Source organism: Wickerhamomyces ciferrii, contig 00003 (assembly GCF_000313485.1).
Source record: "Wickerhamomyces ciferrii WGS project CAIF00000000 data, strain NRRL Y-1031 F-60-10, contig 00003, whole genome shotgun sequence".
NCBI classification, from domain to species: domain Eukaryota; kingdom Fungi; phylum Ascomycota; class Saccharomycetes; order Phaffomycetales; family Wickerhamomycetaceae; genus Hansenula; species Hansenula ciferrii.
The window spans coordinates 27,229-54,643 of record NW_011887737.1 but is presented as its reverse complement, the minus strand read 5'-3'; the positions used below and the strand labels follow the sequence as shown (position 1 = coordinate 54,643).

Sequence of the window (27,415 nt, the reverse complement as noted above, 5' to 3'; positions counted from 1 at the left end):
CTTAATAAAAATTAAATTCAGAAAAAGATTCTAAATGTCCTAAAACAGTAATTACTATAAATGGCTAATAAGAACCAAATACAAAAGATTTTATCTTTAATTACCCAATTAGGAAGTCAAACAACACCCAATAAAAAATCTCGAAAATATAAAAAATTGGAAAATTCAATACATTTTAATAAAATCAAAGAAAAAGTCAATTCAACATACGATTAACTTGTTCAAACCCCGTCACGTTATCTTAATATTCAATTAAAATGTTCCCATCTGCTATCAGACAATTCTCAAGATCCCAAGCCCGTTTAAGTGGTGCCACTCCAACCGGTAGACAAGCTGCTGTCAAATGGGTTGTTTACTTCTTTGGTATCACCGGTTTCTTCGCTGCTCTTGGTGGTGTTTTCTATTACCAAGCTCAAGATTCAACTATTAGAAAAGCTTTATTAAAGAAAAGAGCTGCTGATGAAGCCCACAGAAAAAGAAACACTGAAGCTGTTAAAGCTGCTGCTGAATCTGAATAAATTTAATTATATTTATTTATAATAGGTGATACTTGATTGATTCAAGTTTTTATTTAAATATTTTTTGGGTTTATAAATAAAAAAGGTGATATGTGAATATAATTATTGTGGAATAGAAGAAAAGAAGTAAAAAAAAGATAAATAATATGCATGTAAGATATTGAGGAAAGTTATGAGGCAAAAAGAAATCATTGAACAAAAATAATTTGGAGAAATATTAATATATCATCTTTTTTTTTCTTGGTTGTTTTGGTTTTAAGTATGATGTTTTGATTGTTTCATTTTCTGTATTGGTATCTAATAACAAATAGTCATTTAATATGAAGATACGTTTTTTAGTTAAATATTCAAGATTTTTGATTTCTGTAAGTTTGCTGTGAAGTATTGAAATTGTGGGATGCTTATATATCAATTTAAATCTAATTAATAACACAGCGTTCCGCTTTATTGGTTCTAATGAACATCGAAAAACAATATGACGTGAAAATCGATTAAATCGTGGTACAATTTTGTCGATAGAAGATCTACATTAAATATTGTGTTTCGTTAGTACCCGCGAATTTCGACCAAATACGTAAATGGAGATCTATATTTATTATCACCTGCTATCAAGATCTATTAATTAGTTTATAAATATCGTATATACAACCTTAACAGCCTGGCATACTAAATTAAACTGACTCCAAATCATCAACTTTCTTAGATTCTTCATCGAATGGTTCATGAACTTCTTCAACTTTATCATCCATATCAAACCCAGCATATTTAGATCTTGCTCTTAATTTTGGTCCATTAAGATAAAATAAAACTGGGATTGCAATCATACCAGCAGTGCAAAATCCAAGAATAGTTGAACCCCATCCAACTGGAAACCTTTTACTACCTAAATTATTAAACATAAAATGCCCAAATAATGCTAAAACACCACTAATTATTGATCTCATACATGCATTACCAGAAAATGCTGATGCCATATATCTTGGGAATGATAATCCTAAATAATTGAATAAACATTGGAAAACCATAAACCCTCCAATATTGAAAATTGCAACACCAATCATTGGTGGGAACCAATTTATATCTGGTGATGAAGTCCATGCAAATATGAAAATCCCCACTGGCATAAAAATAGAACCAACTATAGTCATTGGTAAGAAAATTTCAGGTTGAACTTCTTGATTAACAATTGCCTTTCTTGTATGAATCTTATAAGTCCAAGGTAAATAAATCATTGCACCAATCATATTACCAATAAATGAACTTAAATATGCAAGACCCATAGTGACTAATGTGAAATGTTTTGTTTGTTGGAAAACAATTGGGAAAGCTTCAAACCACAAGTACATGATTGCATACATCAATGAAATATACATATGAATCAATAGAACAACTGGTTCTTTCATAGTCATTTCAATAGGTCTCCATAATGTATCTTTAATCACTTCAATTCTATTCATTTCACTTAATTCAATTTCACCTCTTGATGTGATGTTTTCATTACCAGTTTTTGTTTTAAGAATCATTGCCTTTTTGTAAAATAAAGCTTTTTCATAAGATTCTGGGAAGAAAAAAGTCATACATAATAAAGTGAACCCATTTAAAATCAATAAAAACCAAAAGCCCCATCTCCAGCTTTCCTTGACAGTTAAGACTGATCCAATGATTGGACCAAAAGCAGGTCCACCAACAGCTGAAATTGACCAAAATCCTATACCAATTGGACCATATGGAATAGTTAAAACATCACAAATAGCTGCTGGACCAATACCAATCGGAGCTGCTGCAAAGAATCCAGCAAGAAATCTTAAAATACAAAAGCCAGTAATGTTTTTAACTAATGCTGTAGGAATTTGTAAAATCATAAAGATAAATGTTGTACCGAAATAAACTGGCATTCTACCAATTTTTGGATTTTCAGTTAATGGACCAAATAATAATGGACCTGTACCATAACCAACAACGAAAAGAGCTAATGGTAATGTTGCAACTGTAGTATTCACGTTTAAATCTTTTTTAACCATTTCAATACCAGGTGTATAAATAGCAGATGCAATATAAACTGAAAAACAAATGAATGATGCTAAAAATGCAAAGAATAATTTTAATGGTAATGGCCAATTTCTTGGATTTTGTAAATCATCTTCACCATCCCAATCAACTAATACTGGTTCTTGAGCATTCAAGTATTTACTGGGTATTTCATAATCTTCATATTCTTCATTAGTTTTGAAAAACTTTCCTCTTGATGTATAATGAACTAGTTTACCAAACACTGTATTCCTTAGAAACACTTCAAACTTGTTATATGACATGATGTGATTATTTTTAATAGAAGGAAAAGTCTTCAGGACTAGATGTCAAACCTTAGAGCACTGAAATGAACGTGGAACCTTTATCACAAAGTTGAGGTCATTTTTAAAGATTTCTATAAGATCTATGCACTGTACCAAAGAAAAAATTTATCGGTATTCCTAAAAAACATTCGGTAAATATCCAAATTGGGAAGTATACCGTTTCAGGTGTCCGGTTAATAGCGTGCTAGAATTTAGGGTCCATTATCAGCTGGGGGTTTTCATTGAATTCCAACAAGTTTTGCTTCTTCTCATTTCTATATTAAAAATTTATAAGTTCAGGCCACTAGAAGCTCACTCCAATCACTAATTATAACGCTGGATGTAATAGGTGACAATTGATTGATCACAACTATTACCACTATCTAAATTTTAGATCAACGGATTTGATCTAGAAAATTCCGACGACTGAGTGAACCTCAAACCAGTTCCACGACATCAAATATATTTAACCATACTGAAATATTATCAGACTACCGTCAATTGGAGTTCATAGTCATCAACTCACAGGCCAGCTCTTTAAACCATGTGGATCAATCAAATGGTGCTCAAATATGATGAGCTAAAAGCTAGAAAAATTCCAATTCATAGATCAACACCAGGTTTTAGAACTCAAACTCCAGAAGCCAGACAATTCATAGCATCACAACCAGCATATACCACAGAGATCAATGAATGGGTTGAGACTATCCCACCAGCTAATCCAAGACAGCACAGAAAAGGTATTTATTCAATTGATTGTGAAACTGTTTGGACTACTACAGGTACACAAGTTGGTAGTATAACAATAATAGATTGGAGAAATTATGAAGTATTGAATGTGAAAGTTAGACCAAGTAGTCGAGTGCTAAACTATAATGGAATGGTCAGTGGTCTTGATGGGAAACAATTGTTCCAAGCACCAGGTTTATGGACCCAAGGTCAAGTTCAAGCTTTCATTGTGGATAAAATCAAAACTACAGATATTATAGTTGGCATGCAATTGAAAATGATTTGAAAGCTTTGAAATTATTACATACAAGAATCATTGATACATCTGCTCTATATCATTATATGGCTGATAATGGTAGACCAAGTTTGAAGAAATTGTCTAAACGTGTATTGAGAAAAACAATTCAAAAGGGTGTACATGATTCTGAAGAAGATGCTAAAGCCACAATGGATCTTGTTAAGAAAAAAAGATATGGTAGAAGCTTTAGAATGTTCAAGATAAGATATACAGGTGAAGAACCTCAAAAGATCAAACTAGCAAATGATCCACAAAGGTATCTTGCGGGGCGTTATGCTTTGATTGATGGAGTTAAAAGTTTTCAAAATAACTATATTAATAATTGGTAAATCTGACATTAATTTTCATAGAAAAGGTATATTATTAGTACTCAAAATGAATTGAAAAATATATTATAGATGGATTAATGAGCTATATGGCTCACAAAATCACCAAAAAAAGCAACAAAAGGGTTTTCAACTCCTCTTTATAGATGTATCTAAATAATGAACAGTACAGAAAAGTTAGAACAATACAATTTGCATTAGGGTAAAACCAACATGATTCTGTAGAAGCCGCACCAAATATTGGGTGTCATATTTGACTCCTAATTCATAAACTCATCAAAGTCTCCTAAGTAAATATCATCGTCACTTTCAGTAATTAAATCAGTAAACAGCATTGTACCACACAGTTCTATGAAATCTTCTATTTCGATGTCTGGATCTGCAGGTCCTGGAATTTTAAAATCATCAATCATTGGATGTTTATAGTTATCATTTGAATTATAATCCGCTTGTTTTGGTGGGCCAGAAATATGACTGGATTCTTGATAGCTAAGTTCAATTGGTTCTTCATTTGTGGGAAATTCATGTAATGAATCACTTTTATTGAAACCACCTGTTAGACTTTCTGATATATTCTGAGCAGTGGGAGCAGCAGCTAAACAATTTTCAAAATATTGAACATCTATTTCTTTGTAAACAATAAAATCCTCCTTTTCGTGGTTTAAATAATATAGATTTGGGGAGCTGCTTGTGCCTGTAGAGCCGTGTGGAGTTTCTGGGGTGTCTTTAACATCTAATTCATCAATAAAAGACTCTTCATCATCAGATAGTGCATCATTGGGATTGGCTTGCTGAAGTGCTAAGTGTTGAAGAATTAATCTTCTTGTATCCAAACGTAATTCGTTCATAACCAGCTGATATAGCTTAAACCCTTCAAATGGAAAAACTTCATTAAGACATATAACGAGTGGTTCAGCGATCGATTTGTTGATGATCAGATAGTATTGGAAGAGCCAGTATGGACTGCGTGTTGATACACCTTCATAAGTTGAAGATATCTCATCATGGCTATCTTGGCTTGATACGTCAGCTTCTTCACTTTCTTGTTGGTGGGTATCCATAACTAATATTCAAATAATCTAACAATCAAACAAATGCAGCAAAAAATAAGCAATACTGAAACACCAGCTCTTTTGATATTATTGAAATAGCTTTATGTCATTCTGAAGTATTATTCGGTAATCATTAAACGATTTATTTGACCTGATTTCCTACTGAATAATAACTTTTGACACAAAAACTGAAAAGTAAACAAACAGCTTTATACACTTTGGGTCGCGCAAAAAAAAATTCGCGACCATATAATGAAAAATCCAACGCGCTTTTCAATATTGAACTACTACTTGAGCATGAGCATAGTACAAGTACTTATACTTTGAAGAATATCATAATCATGCCACAAGTGGGACCAATTGAACCAGGTCCTGATACTATACGGATTTTGATTACTACTGATAATCATGTCGGTTATAATGAAAATGATCCAGTACGAGGTGATGACGCTTGGAGAACATTTGAAGAAATCATGTACATAGCTAGAGATAAAGATGTTGATATGGTCTTACAAGCTGGTGATCTTTTCCATATTAATAAACCATCAAAGAAATCATTGTATCATGTTATTAAGACTTTAAGAAGAACATGTTTTGGAGATCGTCCTTGTGAATTAGAATTGCTTAGTGATCCATCTTTAGTATTTGATGATGGGTTTAATAGTGTTAATTATGAAGATCCAAATTTGAATATTTCCATTCCAGTGTTTAGTATAAGTGGTAATCATGATGATGCTTCAGGTCAAGGATTATTATCACCATTAGATTTATTGAATGTTAGTGGGTTGATTAATCATTTTGGTAGAGTTACTCAAAGTGATAATATCAATATAAAACCATTATTACTGCAAAAAGGTTTAACTAAATTATCATTATTTGGTTTAGCAAGTGTTAGAGATGAACGTTTATTCAAAACTTTTAGAGATGGGAAAGTTAAATTCAGTTTACCTTCAGTTCAAACAGATGAATGGTTTAATTTAATGTGTGTTCATCAAAACCATGCCGCTCATACAAATACTGCTTATTTACCAGAGCATTTCCTTCCAAGTTTCTTGGATTTGGTTATTTGGGGTCATGAACATGAATGTATTCCATATACAGTGCCCAATACCGCTACCGGATTTGAAACATTACAACCAGGTTCATCAGTGGCAACTTCATTATGTGAAGGTGAAGCAATTGAAAAAAAAGTCTTTATATTGAATGTTAATCAAAAAGATTATAATTTAGAATCTATTAAATTGAAAACAGTACGACCATTTCATATGTTAGAAATTTCACTATCAAAATGTCAAGGAATTAGAGCAGGTTTAGCATATAAGAATGAAGTTACACAATTCTTGATTGAAATAGTTGAAAATTTGATTAAAGACGCACATGATGAATATAAAATTGAAAATCCAGATGATGAACAAATGCCATTACCTCTTATTAGATTAAGAGTTGATTATTCTGGTGGGTATGAAGTGGAAAATCCAAGAAGATTTAGTAATAGATTTGTTGGTAAAGTGGCAAATGTTAATTCAGTTGTTCAATTCCATAAAAAGGATAAAAATATCGCTGGTTTAGATTCAAAAGTTTCCAAAATTTCATTATCAAATAATCCAAATGATGAAGGTGAAGGTCCAGATACTATTCATGTTGAAACTTTGATCAATGCATTTTTAAAAGAAGCTGAATTATCATTATTACCTGAAAAAGGATTGAATGATGCTATAAGACAATTTGTTGATAAAGAAGACAAAAGCGCTTTAAAAGAGTTTGTTGATTCAGAAATGAAGAGTGAAGTTAAACAATTTTTACAAAATAATGATTTAAATTTCGATGATGATATTAAGAGCATTTTGAAAAAAATCAAAAAGGAAAGAGGTATAAATACACCAGATTCTGGTTCAAGAGAAGGTACTGCTGCACCTGCTGCAACATCCAGAGCAGCTACCTCTTCAAAATCTAAAACACAAAAAAAGGCTAAATCTGATGATTTCGTCGTGGATTCAGATGAAGATCTGGATCTAGGTGATGAACCTGTACCTAAACCAGCACCAAGATCATCTAGAACTGCTAAAAGACCAACTGCTAAAAGATCATATGCAGTGAATTCAGATGATGATGAAGATGATGATTTCAATGGTGCAGAAGTTAATTCTGATAGTGATGGTGATTATAATGAAAATAATAAGCAAAAGAATAATGAAGTGCAAGTCATAGATTCAGAAGATGAAGATGACAATGTTCAAGTTATAAAGACACCATCTCCCCCAAGAAAATCTACTAGAGGTCGTGGCGGTGGTGGTAGAGGATCCAGAGGTGGGAGAGGTTCTAGAGGTGGATCAACCAAAGAAAGTAGTGGTAGAGGTAAGAGCAAATCTAGTAAAGCTGCTGATACACCTGTTACTGATATGATTTCTAGTTTACTATCTAGAAAGAAGAAATAGAATTTATTGCATAGATATATTTAATTCATAATATATATTATGATAGCATTTCAATTTGAAGGTCAATTCACAATATCACTTGCTTCTCGTATATGAAGGATCACATGTAGACGTACAATATATATTCACTTATAAGCTTAGCTCAAAACACTGGTGTAAATATTGTTCTTTAACTTCTCTATATGTTCCCAATCTAGAAATTGTAGTGACTATTCTCTAATTCAAATCTAGTTCTTAGTTCATAGAATAATTTCAGAAAATAACATATATGATAGTAAATTGTAATTAACTATTAGGAACATCGTGTATATTCGTGCAGGGCAAAAGAACAGTAAATAGGAATCGCTTTTTTTGCGTTCTATTTACTACCTTTTCTCGAAGAAAATTCAAAAGTGACTATTTTCTATCCTTAAAAAGTAAGAATTTTAGCTTTGACATCACAACAAGCGACTATTGAGATGGACTTGCAATACAAATAGTGTTCAGTAATTCATATTACATCATTTTCTGGTGCTTATTATATACCATCTCAATTCTGAAGATTTACTACATCCTATTCAAATATTAGTGAGTCCTTTGAAATCTGTAAGTCCATTTTTCAGCTTCAACCAATTAATTCTTCAATTCCTGACCGAATATTTACCTTAAAACTCTATCAGAATCAAACCTCAATGCCAAAGATTAGACTGGTTTACTTTCAGCTCTGCTATCCAACCATAAGACATTGTATTTTGTAGTAATATTGCACAAGCTATGTTTGAGGCCCAAATCATCAACTGTCATTGAGACTCGGGTCTGAACAATATGAAAAATTCAGATTCTTGATGGACGTTATTAACAACATTCATTATTCAAAAAGACATCTTTTAGATCCCTAGCTCAATAGACAACTAATACTCAAGATGGATCCAAACATGAAGATTAATATGCAGGTTGATCCTGATGAGGACACCGAATGGAATGATATCTTAAGAAAACACGGTGTGATACCCGAAAGACCACCATCACCAACTGAACAATTGGAAGAAGCATTACAAGAAGCTGTTGTTAAACAATATGAACATAGATTAGATGGTAAAGATCTTGAAGAATTAGAAGAATTAGAGGATGAAGAAGATGAAGAATTTTTAGAAGAGTATAAAAATAAAAGATTAAAAGAATTACAACAATTGAATCAAGTATCAAAATTTGGTTCAGTCTATCCAATTACTAAACCTGAATATAAAACTGAAATCACTGATGCTTCAAAAGAAAATACGTTTGTATGGGCTCACATGTCATTACAAAGTAGTTTACAATCAAGATTGTTATCATCATTATTTGTCACTTTGGCTTCAAAATTTAAAGAAATTAAATTTGTTGAAATTCCAGGTTCAAGAGCCGTGGAGAACTATCCAGATTCAAATTGTCCAACTATCTTAATATATTTCAATGGTGATGTTGTAAAACAATATATAACTTTAACAGAACTAGGTGGTAATGCTACAACTGTTAGAGATTTAGAAAAAGTTTTAGTTGATATAAAAGCTGTTAAAGATAGTGATAAAAGATTACTTATCAATCAAGAAGATGAAGACTTGGAAGAAGCACATAGACTAAGGTTTGCAAAGAAGTCAATCAGAGGTAGAGTCAACGATGATGATGACGATGATGATTTCTTTGACTGAACAAAATAAAAAAATTCTTATATCTACATACAAACTTTTTACTATGTAGTGTGCTATTACCGAATCCAATTTCCATCATATAAACAAACTAAAAATAATTTTTTTTAAAAACACAGCTTACACAAAACCATCAAAGATTAGCCGCTGACTTTGAGAATTGGTGGCAAAATGGTTTCAAGATGGGTTTTGTTCTTCTTTTGTGATGCTTAGCTTGGTTCACTCAGAAGTTATTCTTCAAGGCGGTTGATTCTGATTAGGTTAATTGGGTCTCCACTGGTACTTTATATCAAGTCTTAATTTTGTTTTGACAACTATAGTGCTTTTTTGTGATGAAGTTACAGGTTTTATTAGGTGTTTTAGGTGCTGTTTCAACTGTCTTAGGTGCTGTTTCAAAGGGAGCTGAGAAGTCAAAAGTCTGTGCAAACTCTCTGAATCAAGATGATTTATCTTTTACTGGTTTTAAATTTGAAATGGTTCTCAATCCAATTCCACTTTCTGAGGTTGATAAAATAGGTGAAGATAAAAGATTCAGTTTCAATTTACATTTGTGCTCTAATGGTTATATCTCATCAACAATTGTTACTTATTTTTATGAAAGGTTAAACTCTAAGGATCTGACTACATTAGTGCCATTTAACAAAACACTTTCATTACGCACAGGCGAAGGAATCGATACAAAAGCAATCCACTTGAAAATGGCTAGAAATAAAAGAAGTTCTACCATGCCAATTTTAGCCCAGAATAAACAAGATGGTTCAATTGGTGGTATTTTCGGTAGCATTGATGGTTCCTTGTCAAATTCTACTGATATTGAATCTTATTTCCCTGTTGCTGAATTATTTTTTGATCCACATCTGTCTTGGGTGGAGAAAACATCTGACAACTTATCGTTCACACATTTTCCAATCTACACAGGGATCTTGGGTATTTCAGAATCACCACAAAAAGCTGTGACAAACCTGAACGGTCATACTTTGAGATTTAACCCAAATTGGTATGAATCTGTCTCTGTCACTGAAACTTATGATTTTACAAAAGACGAAAGAGATTTTTCTGCTAAGGTTAAGGATGAACTAGCGAAGGCTACATTTACAATTTTGCAGAAAACTTATAGGGGTCTGTTCAGATTTCATAAGCATCAAATTGATAAATACCAAGGTGTGAAACAATCATCAAAGCAAAGATTATTTAGTAAAGTCAGTGGAATGTTCAAGTCGTCTACATCAAATGATTTTGATCCTAAAAATAGTGGAACTTTAGAACTTGAAGCACTTGTTTTATCTAAACTAGGACCAAAGAAAAGTGTTAATGCATACAGTGAAGCAGCTCAAAAGGCATTTTCCCAACTTGCATTCCCAGAACAAGTTTTCAAGTATAATAAAAGTGAAAAGATATTAAAATTGATTGGAATCAAATGATCATGAACATTTATTTTTCTATATACCAATCTATAATTGAATTGTTTAAATCTATTTGAGGTCTTTTAGCTCTAGATGATAATTGTTTTGACCAATCATTTGTAGATCTCCATGCCCATTTATCTTTCAAGACTTGATCTTTTTCAGTTCCTTGAATTATACCAGAGATATATTTCCCGATGTTTGGTAAGAATTTATAACCATGACCAGAATCACCACAAGCTACAAATACATTTTCCAATCCTGGAACTTTATCAATTAAGAAATTTGAATCTGTAGTATCACTAATCCAACAAACTTTACTCTTTATCAAATCATGATTTTGTAATTCAGGTAAAAGTTTCTTTAATAACAATTTTACATGATATTCACCATCTTTAGGGAATGTATCATTTTGATATTCTTCTCTATATCTTGGTAATGATTGTCTATTTGAAGAATCAAATGGATCTTGTATTGAATTTCTGGCATCACTGAACGTCATTGCAATTTTTAATTGATGATTAATGGGATCAGGGGGAAAGAAATAACCTAATTCTGCACTGAAAAAGATTGGTATAGATTTATATTTCTCATATTCCTCTGATGTTAATTGTATATGAGTTACAAACAATCCAGTTGCCTTTATTTGATTTTGAAGATTGATTAAAAAACCTGTTGATGCACCTGCTGAAATCAAGATCTTATCTACCGTGTATACTTCACCAGATTCGACTTTAATTGAATTTTGATTGATGATTTCCTTCACATGTCCCTGGGATCCAAATATAAATTGAACTCCTAACCTTTTAGATTCTTCATATACTTTGATTAAAGATTTAGAAGCATGTCCATATCCTGTATTTGGATTATATCTAGCATTAATAGAACCCAATTCATTATCTTTAAAACCTGGGAACATTAAGCCAATCTCCTCACCAGTTGTTAAATGCTTGATATCTGATACATCAACACCTAATTCTTTTAAATTTTCAAAACCTTGATCTTCAAATCTTAGTCGATGTTGATTTTCAATTGATGAAGGTGATAATGTAATTCTTCCACTTTTCGTATAAACATCTTGGTATAATGGATCATTCTCCCATGATTTCAATGCCTCAACTGCTAGCTGAGCATAAAACTTATCAGAATATTCTGTTCTTATAATCTTATTCAAATCATTGGCTGCTGACCATTTTGAAGGGATTGGGTATAAATCAAGTGCAGTAACTTTATGACCTTGTTTAGCTAGCTCAAGGGCTGTGGAAAGTCCAAAGACACCACATCCAACAATCAAGAATGTTTCAGGCATTAGATTGACGCTATAACGTTTACTCTATCATGTCGTTGTTGGATTTGAAGCTTTGATTAACATGAGGTTTTGTAAAAGTTTAGTTTATCGACGTTATCTTGAACTCACAATTGAGTTCGGATATATTTCCAAAATGGGAAATTCTGCGGATTACATCGAGGGTTTTTATATCAATTATTTATTAAGTGTCTTCTTATATATCTATTATCAAAATATTCACAATGCAAGAGGTTATGTCTAAATCTATATACACCAATGCTTATCATTCAAAACTAATAATTAGCATAAGTTGCTAATGCCTTGAGTGTTCTTAAACTCATCCCACCAATTGTTCTATTTAAATCAATAGTTGATTGTTTTTGGAATTTATTTGGTGATTCATCATTATCATCTTCATCTTCACGGGATCTTTTATTTGACTTATTTGATGGTTGAACTGATTGTTGTGCAAAATAATTATTGCTATCACTCCAAGAATCATCACGGTTGAATTCAATTTCATAATTTGAAGCTAAAATTTCATTTTCAGTAGCTTTTAAATTTGAAGCATCCAGGTGTAAAATATCATTCAAATCAAAACTTTCAATGTCTAACTGTGGTTGATAATGAGCATGTTTTTTATTAATTTGACGATAGATTTCATCAGCTTCTGATATTTTATGATTGTTAACAACTCTTTCTGGTCTGACAATTCTTGCTTCACCATTTGGGATGTTCAAGTAAGCATGGTCTGGATGATCATCATTTGATAAATTATAATGTAGTAATTCATTAGAAACAAGTTCGCCATCATCATCTGACGAGTCTAATGGTTCACCATCTTCATTCCTAAGATCAACAAAGTTAGAACGTGATTTATCATAAAATTCAATTGGTAATTCTTTATAATCAATTGGAACACCATGATTCAAAACATCATTTGAATTTCTAACATGTTGAGATTTTGAAACTCTATAGAAAACACATTTACTTTCATCAATATATAATTCCTTAGTCTTTAAATTTTCACAACATGATTGTTTACAATTATATTTAAAATCATTGGAAATGTCACAAAAACTATTCAGACCTTTCAACAATTTATAACCAGCCAAATAAAATTTATCATTTGTGACATTCAATCTATAAAACAAAGGATCACTCTCTTTACAACCTGGACTTGGACTTCTTGATTTAGGTCTACCTCTATTTTGCATCACTTCTAAAACACTTTTGTATGAATCACTATATGATTTATCATTTGAATTTAAAGCATCAGCGTGAAAACAACCCTTAGCTCTATGTCCCTTAAGACAAGAAGCACAAGAAATCTGTGTATGTTTACCTTTAATTGTCATATTTCTAGTCTTATTATTATGTGTTGTTATACTTTTAGTTGAATGAAAATTATATGTTAAGCTTTGATAGTATCCGTATAACTAAAGAAAAAAAATGATATTCTTGGAAATTGACCTTGATTTATATATTTTCTTCAAAATATCTCTCTTTATTCAAGCTCAAAACTCTCTAAATTATTGATTTTATCCTAAATGAGCTCTTTATTAAACAGAAAATATCAAATTAATAAAACCCGCTAGAAAAAGACTCAATTAATAAATGAGCAAAATGGATAGGAATAATAAAGTTTAGCTGGGATAATTCCACGAGAGGAAGCAACATCATCATAAAAGCACACACCATTGTTCAGAAAAGCCCCAGCTTATACCTCTTTTTTCTATAATTTTTTGATGTAAATTGGTTTTGTGTAACATTGATGAAAATATAATATAGCATGTTATCAACAAAAATTTCGCGCATACAAAAAACCGCATAGTATTATTAAACTTTTTGAATAATGTATTGCAAAATCTATAAACCAATTAACCACGAAACTCCTAAAGCATAGACACATTAAACTCATGTAAATGTTGCTGTAGTCTCAAAGATTTGAATATGTTTGAATTTTTCATCTTGATAATATTCAATCCCTCTATTATAAGCTTCATCACTTCTATCTAATAATTCATTCAATTCCAATTCAGATAATTTTGAATCATTTATAGTATAACCACTATCTTTAAATCTATTATCATCTAATAAAGCTGCAAGTTCTTGAGCCAATTGATTTTCTTCTTTATTTGTTTCCTTCTTTTGTGAAAAAGTATATTGATTATCATGTTTCATTAATTTTTTCAATGATTCAAATTTACCCAATTGAATAACTAATTTTTCCAATTTTCTTTTAGAATCTGCCTTGGCTAATATAATTTGTTCGATTGTGTTTTTAATAACTAATCTATAAACAACAATTGGTTTTGTTTGTCCAATTCTATGAACACGATCCATAGCTTGTAAATCAACTTGTGGATTCCAATCACTATCAAATATAATAACACTATCAGCTTTTGTTAAATTTAAACCTAACCCACCAGCTCTAGTACTTAATAAGAAAATTTTAACTTCTTCATTATTATTAAAATTTTGAATTTCAATTTCACGATCTTCTTGACTAACTGATCCATCTAATCTACTAACTTGTAAATTTTTCAATTCTAAATAATCTTCAATTAAATCAAGCATTTTGGTAAATTGTGAGAAAATTAAAACTTTATGACCCTTATTTAATAATTTTGGTAATAATTGATCCAAGATTTGTAATTTTGATGAATTTGATAATAATCTTTCTAAATCAATATATGATTCATCTTCCCATGGGAAATAAAATAAATGAGTTGAAAGACAAATTTGACGTAATTGCATTAATAAATTTTGTAAATTTTTAGTATCAACCCATTTATTAACTAAATTCCATGATTTTTGTAAAAGTTTATCATTTTTAGTTAATTTTGTCTTGGATGTTTTCAATTTCAATAATTCTTGTTTTTCAGATCTTAATAATCTATCATCAGCGGTTATTTCATCTTGTGATTCTAAATAAGATGAATCCATCTTGGTAAATAAAAATCCATCAATTTCTTCTTTGGTTAATTTTAAATTATTAACACCAATATGTTCTTCAAGGGCAAATTTCAAAATTGATTTTTTTAAAGATTTAAATAATGCATGTTTATAAAGTTCTGATTGTTTTGAAGTAAGTGAACCATATACGATATATTCTCTTTTTGGTGGCAAATTTTTGATAACATCTTTTTTCAATCTTCTTAATAAGAATGGTTTCAAGATTGTATGTAAATTATTAACTAAACTTTCTTGAATTTTGGAATCAATTAATTTTTTGGTTTGATCATCTTTAACATTTTGTTGTAATGAATTTAATGAACTAAAATCAAACCATTTTTGAAATAATTCTAAATCATGGAAAATATCAGGTAATATAAAATTTAATAATGACCATAATTCATTCAAATTATTTTGTAATGGTGTACCAGTGATTAATAATCTATTACTAGTTTTCAATTTCTTTAAATTTTTGATTAATTTACAATTTAAATTTTTTAAACGATGACCTTCATCAACAATCAAAAATTTCCAATTAATCTTATTCAAAAATTCTAAATCCCTAAGAACAATTTCATAACTTGTAACAATAATGGAACAATTTTGGAAATTATCCTCTCTTAATAATTTTCTATCATCTTTTAATCCAACATAACCTAAAACAGGTAATGATGGTGCAAATCTAGCAAATTCTTTAACCCAATTCCCTACTGTTGATAATGGTGCAGTAATAAGGAAAGGTCCTTTAATACCTTGTTCATACAAGAATGCTAACAATGCAATAGATTGAATAGTTTTACCTAATCCCATTTCATCTGCTAATATCCCATTTAGACCATTTTCATATAATGTAATTAACCATTCTGTACCTTCTAATTGATAATCTCTCATCTCAGTACCTGATACTAATGAAGGTTGTTTAATAGTAGAGTTGTTATTAGATTGGGATTGTTCTAATTTGGATTTAGTTAATTTTGTCTCATCTGATACAGAAGTTGAATAGAAATCCAAGATTTGTGATTGATTTTTAGCTTCTTTTGAAGATTTTCTACCCCTTTTAGACTTTTTCTTTGGAGGTTCATCATGAACTCTCACATCATTTGTCTCTTGTTTCACTTTTTCTTCTTCTCTTGCCTTTCTCTTGGATAAACTATTTTCTAATAATGTATCGCTAATAATACTTGAGAAAACTTGACTTTGTTTCACCAAATTTTGTAATCTTTCTAGTTTAAAATCCACAGATAACTCATTGAAATCCATGAGCTCCTTATCATCTTTCAACTCTGTCTTTTCACCTTCTTCAATGATCTGATTAACCACTTGATCTTCATCTTCAGCTTTGATTTGCTCTTCCACAGTCATTATGTAACCTATTGAACTCAGAATTTCACCAAAATAACCACAGAATTAACCAAAAAAACTCAGCACAATATAACCAACAGTACCAGCTAATACCAACTAAGCAATAACCAGTTCAAACAACGCACTCACAGCTCTTTCCAAACCAAATCTTTCCAAAACGCGTTAAATCTATTTAATTTGACTTTATAATAGTACTGAAAAAGACGCGACACTGTGTAAATCTGAGAACTGAAACACATAGTTAAGCTCCTGATTCTCACTGTGTAATTCTGAGCACTAACTAATTCATTTTTGATTTCTTCGCGAATTTATTTGATTTCGTGATTTTTTGATGGTTTTTTAGTTTTTTAAATTGGAAAACAAAATTCAAAACATTGAAATTGAAAGGAAACAGACAGAATTCAAATCAAATCAACAATTGGATAGATCTGGCTGGTATTGATATTGGTATCATATTGTTTAGTCTCAGAAGTATATCAGTGTGTTTTTTTAGAAAGAAATTAGCTTTAAAATGTCTACTCCTGAAGAAAAAGAAGAGACACCAGATCAAATTGAACAAGATCAACAACAAAATGAACAACAACATGAACAACAAGATCACGAAATGAATGATGCTGAAGATGGTACTCAAGGTACATCTACACCTACACCACACCCAGTCGAAGAACCTATAGTGGATTATGCTGAAGAATCAAGAAAAATTGAAGAAAAAGCGAAAACTTATTTAGCACGTCAAACAAAACCAATAATTATACCATCATTTGCTTCATGGTTTGAATTTGATTCAATTCATGAAATTGAAAAAAAATCATTACCAGAATTCTTCAATAATAATTCAAGATTTAAAACATCAAAATCTTATCAAGATATTAGAAATTTTATGATTCATACTTATAGATTAAATCCAAATGAATATTTAACCGTGACGGCAACAAGAAGAAATATTGCAGCAGATGTTGCTTCAATCATTAGATTACATGCTTTTTTAGAAACATGGGGTTTAATTAATTATCAAATTGATCCAAAGACAAAACCTTCATTAATTGGTCCTCAATATACTGGACATTTCCAAATAATATTAGATACTCCAGATGGATTAAAACCTTTCATTCCTGAAAATGCCAAAATTGTTAATATTGATCAAGAAGAAGCTATAAAAGTCAATGGTGGTACAACTAGTACTAATCATGATGAACCAAAAGATATTAATGTTCCAATTAATTTAGAATTAAGACGTAATGTTTATGATTCTTCAAATGATGCAATTGCATTGAATGAACAAGAAAAATTGAACTTAAATACAAAACAATTCACATGTTATGTTACCGGGAATGATACAACTGATGTTAAATATCATAATTTAAGAACTAAGAATTCTATTTCAGCAAGAGCTTTTAAAGAAGGTCATTTTGGTTCAAATTTCCATAGTTCAGATTTCATTAGATTAGAAAATTTACAAAATCATGGTGATGCATCACCATGGACAGATCAAGAAGTTTTATTATTATTAGAAGGTGTTGAAATTTTTGATAATGATTGGGAAAAAATTTCAAATCATGTTGGTTCAAGAAATAAAGAACAATGTATTGGGAAATTTATTCAATTACCAATTGAAGATAGATTCCTAAGTTCTAAAGATAAAGTCTTAAAGAGTCAACCTAAAGATAATACAAATGATTCAGTATTGAAAACTATTAAATTTTTGATTAAAAATCTTGATCCTGAACTAGCTTCAAAAGATTTATTAGAAAAAGATGAAGATGTTCAAAAATCTATAAAATTGACCCTTGGTTCATTAATTGGTTCATCAGAATTTGAAAAAACTGAAATTAAAAAAGAATCTTCAGGATTAATTGAAAATCTTGTTGATTTAGAAATTAATAAATTAGAATTAAAATTAAATAAATTATCAATCTTGGAAAAACAATTAAATCAAGAAAAAGCAGAATTAGCTCAACAAAGGAAAGATATTTTATTAGATAGATTATCATTGAAAAAACAATCAGTCTCAGTACGTAATAAATTACAACAAGCTACAAAACCAAATATTACACCAGAAGAAGGTGTTAAATTATCTCAAGAAGCTTTAGAATTAGCTATAAAATCACCAAGAACTATAATAATAAATCAACAATCTTCAACAACTAATGGAAATGAAATTAATAATGAATTAAATTCAAATGAAAAACAATCAATTGAAGAAGATGATTCAAAATTAAATCCAATTTCAGTGGAAATTCCTGAAAAATATCAATTTTGGAAGTTATAGTCCTGTCCTTTAGATTTTGGGGAATGATTTGTTATGGATAGAATGTAAAGAATGTATTTGTATAATTAATAAACATGGAATGTTTGGAATGAAAATTGTAAGTACTACAGAATATAGTATGAATAGTTAAAAAAGATCATTAGGATTCTTGATATAAAGGAAATTTTCTTGTGCAAAAAATTATCAACTTGTATATGGAATCCTAACTGTATATATTATATTATGGTTTAAATATATATATGATGATCAAATCAACTTTGGATAATTGATCATGTTTGATATATACTTAATCATATAACGATGGTTAGATTAACTTAGCGATTACGACTTCCAGATTCAGTACATTAAAGCCGGAGCAAAACACAATGCAGCCGACGCCCTAAGTTGAATACTTATAACCACAAAATAATTGCTGATCTTAACAAACATAATTCAGTGCAAACAGACAGTTAGACAAACCATCTAACGTTGATTCCCGTTTGAAATACTTAAAACTTTTAAAAGCGCAGCAAGTAGTTTTCAACAAATTTCTGAAAAATCATACGCGAATTGATTCTCGAAATACTAGTGATATCAATTATACGATCCACAGCTCAACAAGATATATACTTATAGATGGTGATTGTAATATTTAGATAATATTGTATATATATGGTTAATTGTATTAAACTATATAATGGATGGATTTGATTTATATATATGCGGAATTTAATGACGTGGGTTGAATTATATTAATTTCAAACTAATTATAATAATATTAATTAATGTATTGATCTGATCTTGACTAGTCGATATTACAAATATTATTAATTAGACGTACAGCTACATACTACATAGTATATAACTGATCTGAGCTCAAAGAAGTTCATTAGGATTAAATCTGTATAAAGGAAATCTTCTTTTGCAAAAGATTATCAACTATTATATAAAATCCTAGTGTTGTTTGTATTTTATATGGTAAATTGTAATACATATAAAATAATCAAATATTATAATGATATGACTGACTATGAATTAGATCTTGTGGCCAGTTATTAAAAACAAAAATTCCAAAGCTTCTTGAAATGCAAAATTTGCTAATGTGGCCAGCTCTCCAAGAAGAAAGACACTCATATAGAGGAAAAATTGCAAGCTGACATTAATCAGTTATACATGGGAGGTATGAAATATTCCAACCAAAACATCAATTGGAAGGTGAAGATCGTTCATGTAGTTTAAAGACATCATAACTTATCTAGTAAAGTTTTATCTTCCATGTTCAATTTTCATAAATTTTGTTTAAATTTTGTCGAACGCGAATTAGATTATGTAACTCTTATCATTTATACCGCGATACTATTATGATCATGATCATGCTCATGACAGCTTGTACTCTTATATCCCAGTAGATATTAAGTAGACTGAGAAGTCGAGGGCAAAGCCGGTGTGTATTTATATTAAATAGTCATTTTAATTTCTTTAAAATAAAACATTATACTGGAGATAATACTTCCATGATTGATCATTGATGTTGGAATGTTGGAATGAAGATAGAGTTCATTAGGTGAATTTGTGAGATAGTTTGGAGCTGTATTAAAACCATCAATAAATAATTAATCATGTATCTAAATTGAAACAATTATTAAATTAAATATTGTAGATCAGTTATATAAATGACTATCTACTACATATGAATGAATTAAAATTGAAGAATAACCGGTTAATTTCATATATCCATGAACTTGGTATAGCATTTATAGCATTTAAAAAAATAGCCACAGCTGTGGACCAAATACATGCCTGAAAGACTGATAGTACATGATTACAGTATATATATATATATATAATGTAAATCAAAAAAAAATCATTAGAATTCTTATATAAAGGAAATTTTCTTTTGCAAAAAATTATCAACTTGTATACAAAATCCTAACTGTTTATATTATTAGCTGATGGTTTATATTCTATATTATAACACTCGTCAGCTCAGCTTTTGAGAGTGACACATTATTGTTGGATAAGACCCGCGTGATGATAACTAAAAAACCAAAATTAAGTAAACAACAGGATTATTATAGCTCTAAATGAATTTTAAGTCAATATTTCATCTCAATGCTAAATTTATAAGGCAACCTGCGATAACTCTATGTTCTCAAGAAAAACAAAAATATACCGAGTGGATAAGTAAAATAAAACCTGATGGATCGATAAAGTTAAACAATAACTAGTAATGCTCGTTGTTCAGTGTGGTTAAGTTCACACTAAAAAATTTTCAAACTTCAAACGCGAATTTACACAACTAGATTATGTAACTCTTCTCCTTTATAACTGCAATATAATGATCATACTGTTGAAATTTTTTACTCTTATATTCCATTAGATATTAAGTGGACTGGAAAGTCAGGGGCAAAGGGTGTGTATTTATATTAAATAGTCATTTTTTTTTTAAATAAATGATATACTGGAGATAACTATGAATGCAATTGATGTTGGTATGAAGTTAGAGATATAGATATTAGAGACCTTTAGAAAAATTTGCAGGAATGTATCTGTATTGAAACAATTAATGAAATGTGCAAATCATTGAGACATTGAGGAATACCCGGTTAATTTCATTATTCTGCATGAACTTGGACGTATATCTTGAAAAAAAAGCCACAGCTATGGGAATTCATCATATCTGAAATATTGAATATTTTAGTACGTCAGTCAGTACAAGTCAAACTAGATCTATCTTCAAGCTCGTAGTATTAACAAAACTACGTACTAGTGAAATATTCTAATCATGAATATACAATTTGAAACAGCGCTACATCATGTTTCAATGTAAAAAGTAAAGCGAAATTAAGATCATTAAGATTCATTTATATAATGGAAACTTTCTTTATCAAAACATTATCAACATTTATATGAAATCCTAATATTGTTTGTATTATGGTATCAATATATAACATAATAATGCAATTTTCATGCATGAAACTTGATTATATTTTGATAATATATAATGAAATTGAAATCAATACGTTGGTACAAATCATTATGAATATTAACAAATTTTATTAAATATGAAAATTCAATATGATTTCATGATCATATAAGATCACTGATCTAATAGATATCAACCAAATTAAGATTGGGTTATATTTTTAGCTGCACAACTTCTATCTTTATTCTGATTTATTTCATTTTACTTCATTTGACGTACGAAAAAAGCTCTCGACATCAACGTTGAATTTTGAACTTTGAACTTTTTTTTTAAGGGCCGGTTGTTTTGTTCACCGCGAATTCATTTGTTTTATATCACTGATTACCAATTATACACCAGAAAATGTAGTGCTTTAAGATGATATTATAAAGCATCATGCTATGCAATAGATGAGTTAAACCAATAGTGATATTCTGATGTTGGTAAATGAGTAATGACAATGTGATAACTACATCTAGTGTATCAATATGAGCTCAAAAAAAGATCATTAGGACTCTTATATAAAGGAAATCTCTTTGTGCAAAAAATTATCAACTTGTATATGAATCCTAACGGTATATATATTATGATTTAGATATATATAATAATCAAATCAACTTGAAAAAATTGATTATATTTGATTATATTTGATATATAGTTAATCATACGATGGTTAGATTAACTTAGCGATTACCACTTAGCTGAAATCAAGTATAAAGTACATAAAAGGTTCCAAAAACACAGGTGCTGACATCTTAAGTCGATTTGTCCCACAACATACACAAGCTTTCATATCCTATCCACGAAAGGGAATCTAAATAAACCATTTAATGTTTTAAGAGTGGACCATTGTGGTTATTTTAGAACTAATGTTTCGAAATATTTAAAATATTGTAAAGCTCATCATGAAAGATTTTCTTTGAAATTTGTTGTATAAAACGCGAATTGGTTTTGAACGCGATCAAATATATATAAGTAGCAATTTGGATTACACGATTAACAGCTAGCTTGACCTCTTTGAGTGTTAATGTAGAAATTATCTATGATATTATATACGGCGTCCCGGTGCACGCCGGTATCGATATTACAATATTTTCAACTACATAGTATATTACTCTGAGCTCAAAAATGATCATTAGGATTTTCTATATAAAGGAAACTTTCTTTTGCAGAAACTTATCAACAATCTAATAGAAATCCTAATAGTGTGACATTATGATATTCTAATATATAATAATCAAAGTCATTAAACGACTGATTATATTTTATTAAATATATCATAAAGTATTAGATCTAAATTCCAAATTTAAATCAATTAAAAGAAAAGTCAACAATTATGTACCATAGACTTTATATGATGAACAACCTACCAACCCATAACGAAGAAAATTTCAACTCAAGATTCATTCAAATATCAAATATCAGAAAGCTGGAAATGAACTCATTAAGAGCACCCTATCATGATCAAAAAAAATGAAACTGAATATTCAGTTATTATGGATTAAATATTCAATTCACTATTCAAGCTTAAAAATATCATGAAGATATACAAGAAGAAACAAGAGACAACCCCAAACAATGTTATGAGCAAGTCAATATCGAAGTATAATTTGGTTCAATTTTCAATTTTTGATCTCCTTTAAAAAATGTTTTGTCGAACGCGAATTAGATTATGTAACTCTTGAATGTAATGGTGATCGACTATTCTCTAATACGATGATAACTTGTACATAAATAACAATGAAATAACTAATATATTAACCATTAATATCAAATATCTTTATTAATTTGATAATATAGTCAATCAATTGGCTAATTTTGTTTATAAGTAGATAATATTTTGATTGAGTGATATTCACAATGACATAATGTAGAGTGTATACGATAACATATTAATTGTAACATTGTAACTACATTCAAACCAATCTGAGTGATCAATAAAATATTATTAGGATTCTGGAATATAAAGGAAATTCTCTTTTGCAAAAGAATTATCAACTTTAATATGTAAATCCTAATTGTACTGTATTATATGATATATATAAAATAATCAAATGATCATCTAGAAACAACTGATACCGATTTGATATATTTCCACGAATACTTAGCAGAGTTTATTTTAAATATTCCGTATACCTGAAAAAATCATATCAATGCTGTTGCTGTTTGTGCTTTACGCTTTACCCCTATGCCAGTACTGAGTATACGTTTCATTGATAATTTAGAAACACCCACAAATATCTAATTTAGCCCAGACGAAACGAAAGAAATTGAATATATATCTTCCCCTGGATGAAAATCTTCCTTAAACTGTAAAATTTCTTCATATTAAGCTTCATTAAAATTCAGTGTTATATAAAATACAAAATTGTAAATTGTAATGAATTCTGAAAAATTTCAAAAAGGTGTTTTCAAACGCGAATGTTATTTTTTTTTTTTGATTCGGAGATGAAATATAACAACACATCAGAAAAAGATAAATAAACACCATCAATTGTATCACCAATCATATTCATAGAGCTGTATCACAATGAAGTCAATTGGAATCATCACGTTAGCACTGCTAACCACCTTATCACTAGGTCATGCTACTCACCCAAAAAATCCAATTTCAAATGGTGATGAACCACAACCTTTATACTATGATAATGGTGATTTAAATTTAGATTCCCTTTCATCAAATTTAGAATCATGTTCAATCGTAAAGGAACTTAATGCTCAAAAATTAAAAGAATTCGAACATGAACAAGAATCATGGATCCAATATGTCTTTTCTAAATTATTTCCATTTGAAAATCCAGGTTTTAATGCTATTTTAGCTACAACTTATATCTCTGGACCACCAAATTTAATCCTAAGTTTTATACCTGCTTCAATTAATCCAGCAAAATTATCCTTATTGGTTAGTTTTGCCATTGGTGGTTTATTAGGTGATGTTTTCTTGCATTTATTACCACAAACTTTTGTTGGTGAACCTGTTGATCATACAAAACATTCATTTGTACTTGTTGATGAAAAAAGAAATACTATTTTGGGATTATTTATATTTATTGGATTTATTTCATTTTTTATTATTGATAAAGGTTTAAGAATTTTACAACATCAACAAGGTGAAAAATCTAATGGTCATAGTCATAGTCATGCTTCTTCATCAGTTGAACAAAAGGAATCAGATCTTCAATTAAGACAACATAAAAAAACTGATGGTGATCAACCCCAAGATGAACCAATAATTTCAAATCCAAATTCAAGTATAAAAGCAAGTGCCTACTTAAACCTAATCTCAGACTTTACACATAACATCACAGATGGTTTAGCGATTTCCGCATCATTTTATATAAGTAAAAATGTTGGTTCAACAACATGTCTTGCAGTATTTTTCCATGAAATTCCTCATGAAGTTGGTGATTTTGCTCTATTGATCCAGGGGGGTTTTACAAAATGGCAAGCTATGAATTCACAATTTGTTACTGCTATTGGTGCTTATTTGGGTACTTTCTTGGGGATTTTCATTCAAAATTTAGGTCAAAGTAGTTCATCAGTTGGTGAAAAAGTTTTGGGGAATGTTTCACCTGGTTTGTTTGGTACTAGTGTTACTACAGGTGATTTAACATTACCTTTTACCGCGGGTGGGTTTTTATATATTGCAACTGTTGGGGTTATACCTGAAGTTTTAGAATTACAAATTGAAAATTCAAGAAAAAAAGAATTGATTAATGGGGTATTACAATTGATCTTTGTATTTATTGGTATTTCATTGATGTTTTTAATTTCATGGTTTGAATGAATAAAACTAAATTATATAAAAAACAAGTACATATTACAAATATACATATCTTACAAAATATTCAATAAAATTGTAATCTATATTAAAAGGTATTATTTAATTAGGAATCTCTTGTTCTGGTGCACTATCAGCTTCTAATTCTAACCTCTTTCTATGAATGTTCTTCTGTTGTGACAAGATATATCCAATCAAACTAGTACCAAAAACAACAGTCAATGAAACCAATAAAAGATTAATTGGAATTGGATTTGAATTTTCATAACGTTGAGTTATAAAATCTAAAATAGTTTGAGCGTAATTAAAAATCCCACTAATACACATCATTAATCCATAAACTGTACCAAATGTTGTAAAACCAAATACTTTTGCACTATAATCACTAACCGCGGTATAATAAAAAGGTCTATAAACAACAAGTAAAAAAATACCAATTAAATTTATGGAAAAATTTTGTAAAACACCACAAATACCAATGAAAATTGATGTAATTAATAAAATTGTTAAGACATTAACTGTTTTATTATTATCTAATATAATACCAATGAATGGAATTGCCACAATACCACCTAATGGTAATGCAATATCAAAAATTTCATTAATTTTTTGACCTAATTCTTCACCAATTAACCAAGTTTCTTGGGATCTAATAGTAGCAACAAAATAATTAATTCTAATCATTTGAATCGTAGTGAATGCACACATTAATATGAAAAATGGACTTTTCAATTGATTTGCAATGGATTCACCATCTAATATACCAAAAATATTTCCTGATTTATGTGTTATTTCATCTTCAATAATTTCTTCATAAATTGATTTACGTCTTGTTCCATCATTTGTATATGAAGTTCCTCTTGGTCTACCTTGTTCTCCGCCTTGTGGTGCTGATAATAATGAAGTTCTTTCATCGGTTTCCACTGCGAAATTTGCACCATCATCACCTTCAATTAAATTCCCATTTTCATCAAGTCCTTCAATACCTAATTTTTGAACAGTTCCAATAGTTTTATAACTTGAATTTGGCATGATGAAAACCTGACACAGAAAAATGAAAACAGGTATAATTAAATAAATTCCAAAAAAGATATTTAATGGAATTTTTTCAATTTTTTGATAAATTAATCTATAACATAAAAAAACAGCACTTGAAGTATCAAAAGCACCAGTTAATAAAGCCAAGATCATACCACTATATTTTGGGAAACTATTAGCTAATTGGAAACTTGAAATGAAGACAAATGGACCACCTAATGCTAAGAATACATAACCTGTTAAATATGGATCTAAAGGTATCCATTTCAAAAAACTTGATAATTCTAAAGCACCAATAGCAATTAAAATTGACCCAATAATACCACAAATTCTTGGACCATAATTATCCAAAATATGACCCACTATCAAAGCAGTAGCATTTGTAACAACAGCACCAATGGTGAACATCTTATTTAATTTTAAATCTTGTTCAACACATGCTTTTGTTGATGATGATGATGCTGCTGTGGAGCAAACTTCATGATAAACACCCTGGTCAATTAAGATTGGTTTTAAAGCTGCAAATCCAAATATAGGACCAGCTGCGAATAAACACCAAATTATGGCACATGTTACTTGAATTATCCTTGTCCTTGATGATGGTAATGACATGTTGATATAATTAATACCCAATCAGTGGCTGCCACAAATAAACAATAAGCAAAGGGTCTAAAAGAATATATATATAAGATCAGCAAAAGTATTTTCTAAAGCAAATAGAATTAATAAAGTAGACGCCGTGATCTTCAAATTGTATTCCTTAATAATGTCAATCAAAATTAAATAATGGCTGCCTCTTGTCTTATCAATATCGGGTATTTCATTCAAAACATGGTTAAATTTTTTGGTACCCAAAATTCGAGAAAGTATTTTAGATAACGGAAAAGGCGATGATTATGTCATCTTTGTGGTGGGGATTATGTAAGCGAAGAATAATGTACTTATAATGAATAAATGAGTAAAGAGTATATTTTTAGGTGTGATATATATTTTCTATGAATTCAGGGTTTATTCTTG

At 29.7% G+C, this 27,415-nt stretch overlaps 14 protein-coding genes across 14 annotated transcripts; 8 read left to right on the top strand and 6 right to left on the bottom strand.

Moving 5' to 3' along the window:
- Positions 1 to 257: 257 nt before the first annotated feature.
- Positions 258 to 518, top strand: BN7_218 (uncharacterized protein; the record flags this gene model as incomplete). The annotated part of the gene is made up of 1 exon (XM_011279148.1): positions 258 to 518. One exon carries the CDS (start codon positions 258 to 260, stop codon positions 516 to 518), a length of 261 nt encoding a protein of 86 aa, XP_011277450.1.
- Positions 519 to 1,189: 671 nt separating this feature from the next.
- Positions 1,190 to 2,830, bottom strand: CHR1 (MFS transporter; the record flags this gene model as incomplete). The annotated part of the gene is made up of 1 exon (XM_011279147.1): positions 1,190 to 2,830. The coding sequence occupies one exon, from the start codon at positions 2,828 to 2,830 to the stop codon at positions 1,190 to 1,192; it is 1,641 nt and encodes a 546-aa protein (XP_011277449.1).
- A 565-nt stretch (positions 2,831 to 3,395) lies between these two features.
- On the top strand, positions 3,396 to 3,866 carry BN7_216 (Apoptosis-enhancing nuclease; the record flags this gene model as incomplete). Its single annotated transcript, XM_011279146.1, has 1 exon — positions 3,396 to 3,866. One exon carries the CDS (start codon positions 3,396 to 3,398, stop codon positions 3,864 to 3,866), a length of 471 nt encoding a protein of 156 aa, XP_011277448.1.
- A 56-nt stretch (positions 3,867 to 3,922) lies between these two features.
- On the top strand, positions 3,923 to 4,207 carry BN7_215 (uncharacterized protein; the record flags this gene model as incomplete). The annotated part of the gene is made up of 1 exon (XM_011279145.1): positions 3,923 to 4,207. The coding sequence occupies one exon, from the start codon at positions 3,923 to 3,925 to the stop codon at positions 4,205 to 4,207; it is 285 nt and encodes a 94-aa protein (XP_011277447.1).
- A 257-nt stretch (positions 4,208 to 4,464) lies between these two features.
- BN7_214 (uncharacterized protein) lies at positions 4,465 to 5,265 on the bottom strand (the record flags this gene model as incomplete). The annotated part of the gene is made up of 1 exon (XM_011279144.1): positions 4,465 to 5,265. One exon carries the CDS (start codon positions 5,263 to 5,265, stop codon positions 4,465 to 4,467), a length of 801 nt encoding a protein of 266 aa, XP_011277446.1.
- Positions 5,266 to 5,597: 332 nt separating this feature from the next.
- Positions 5,598 to 7,691, top strand: MRE11 (MRX complex nuclease subunit; the record flags this gene model as incomplete). Its single annotated transcript, XM_011279143.1, has 1 exon — positions 5,598 to 7,691. One exon carries the CDS (start codon positions 5,598 to 5,600, stop codon positions 7,689 to 7,691), a length of 2,094 nt encoding a protein of 697 aa, XP_011277445.1.
- A 902-nt stretch (positions 7,692 to 8,593) lies between these two features.
- On the top strand, positions 8,594 to 9,358 carry PLP2 (Plp2p; the record flags this gene model as incomplete). The annotated part of the gene is made up of 1 exon (XM_011279142.1): positions 8,594 to 9,358. One exon carries the CDS (start codon positions 8,594 to 8,596, stop codon positions 9,356 to 9,358), a length of 765 nt encoding a protein of 254 aa, XP_011277444.1.
- Positions 9,359 to 9,687: 329 nt separating this feature from the next.
- Positions 9,688 to 10,776, top strand: BN7_211 (uncharacterized protein; the record flags this gene model as incomplete). The annotated part of the gene is made up of 1 exon (XM_011279141.1): positions 9,688 to 10,776. The coding sequence occupies one exon, from the start codon at positions 9,688 to 9,690 to the stop codon at positions 10,774 to 10,776; it is 1,089 nt and encodes a 362-aa protein (XP_011277443.1).
- A 10-nt stretch (positions 10,777 to 10,786) lies between these two features.
- Positions 10,787 to 12,067, bottom strand: BN7_210 (FAD-dependent oxidoreductase; the record flags this gene model as incomplete). Its single annotated transcript, XM_011279140.1, has 1 exon — positions 10,787 to 12,067. The coding sequence occupies one exon, from the start codon at positions 12,065 to 12,067 to the stop codon at positions 10,787 to 10,789; it is 1,281 nt and encodes a 426-aa protein (XP_011277442.1).
- A 272-nt stretch (positions 12,068 to 12,339) lies between these two features.
- On the bottom strand, positions 12,340 to 13,263 carry BN7_209 (uncharacterized protein; the record flags this gene model as incomplete). The annotated part of the gene is made up of 1 exon (XM_011279139.1): positions 12,340 to 13,263. The coding sequence occupies one exon, from the start codon at positions 13,261 to 13,263 to the stop codon at positions 12,340 to 12,342; it is 924 nt and encodes a 307-aa protein (XP_011277441.1).
- Positions 13,264 to 13,963: 700 nt separating this feature from the next.
- Positions 13,964 to 16,366, bottom strand: IRC5 (putative ATPase; the record flags this gene model as incomplete). The annotated part of the gene is made up of 1 exon (XM_011279138.1): positions 13,964 to 16,366. One exon carries the CDS (start codon positions 16,364 to 16,366, stop codon positions 13,964 to 13,966), a length of 2,403 nt encoding a protein of 800 aa, XP_011277440.1.
- Positions 16,367 to 16,877: 511 nt separating this feature from the next.
- RSC8 (Rsc8p) lies at positions 16,878 to 18,635 on the top strand (the record flags this gene model as incomplete). The annotated part of the gene is made up of 1 exon (XM_011279137.1): positions 16,878 to 18,635. The coding sequence occupies one exon, from the start codon at positions 16,878 to 16,880 to the stop codon at positions 18,633 to 18,635; it is 1,758 nt and encodes a 585-aa protein (XP_011277439.1).
- Positions 18,636 to 24,109: 5,474 nt separating this feature from the next.
- Positions 24,110 to 25,366, top strand: YKE4 (Zn(2+) transporter YKE4; the record flags this gene model as incomplete). The annotated part of the gene is made up of 1 exon (XM_011279136.1): positions 24,110 to 25,366. One exon carries the CDS (start codon positions 24,110 to 24,112, stop codon positions 25,364 to 25,366), a length of 1,257 nt encoding a protein of 418 aa, XP_011277438.1.
- Positions 25,367 to 25,462: 96 nt separating this feature from the next.
- Positions 25,463 to 27,010, bottom strand: FMP42 (Fmp42p; the record flags this gene model as incomplete). The annotated part of the gene is made up of 1 exon (XM_011279135.1): positions 25,463 to 27,010. One exon carries the CDS (start codon positions 27,008 to 27,010, stop codon positions 25,463 to 25,465), a length of 1,548 nt encoding a protein of 515 aa, XP_011277437.1.
- Between the last annotated feature and the right edge of the window lie 405 nt (positions 27,011 to 27,415).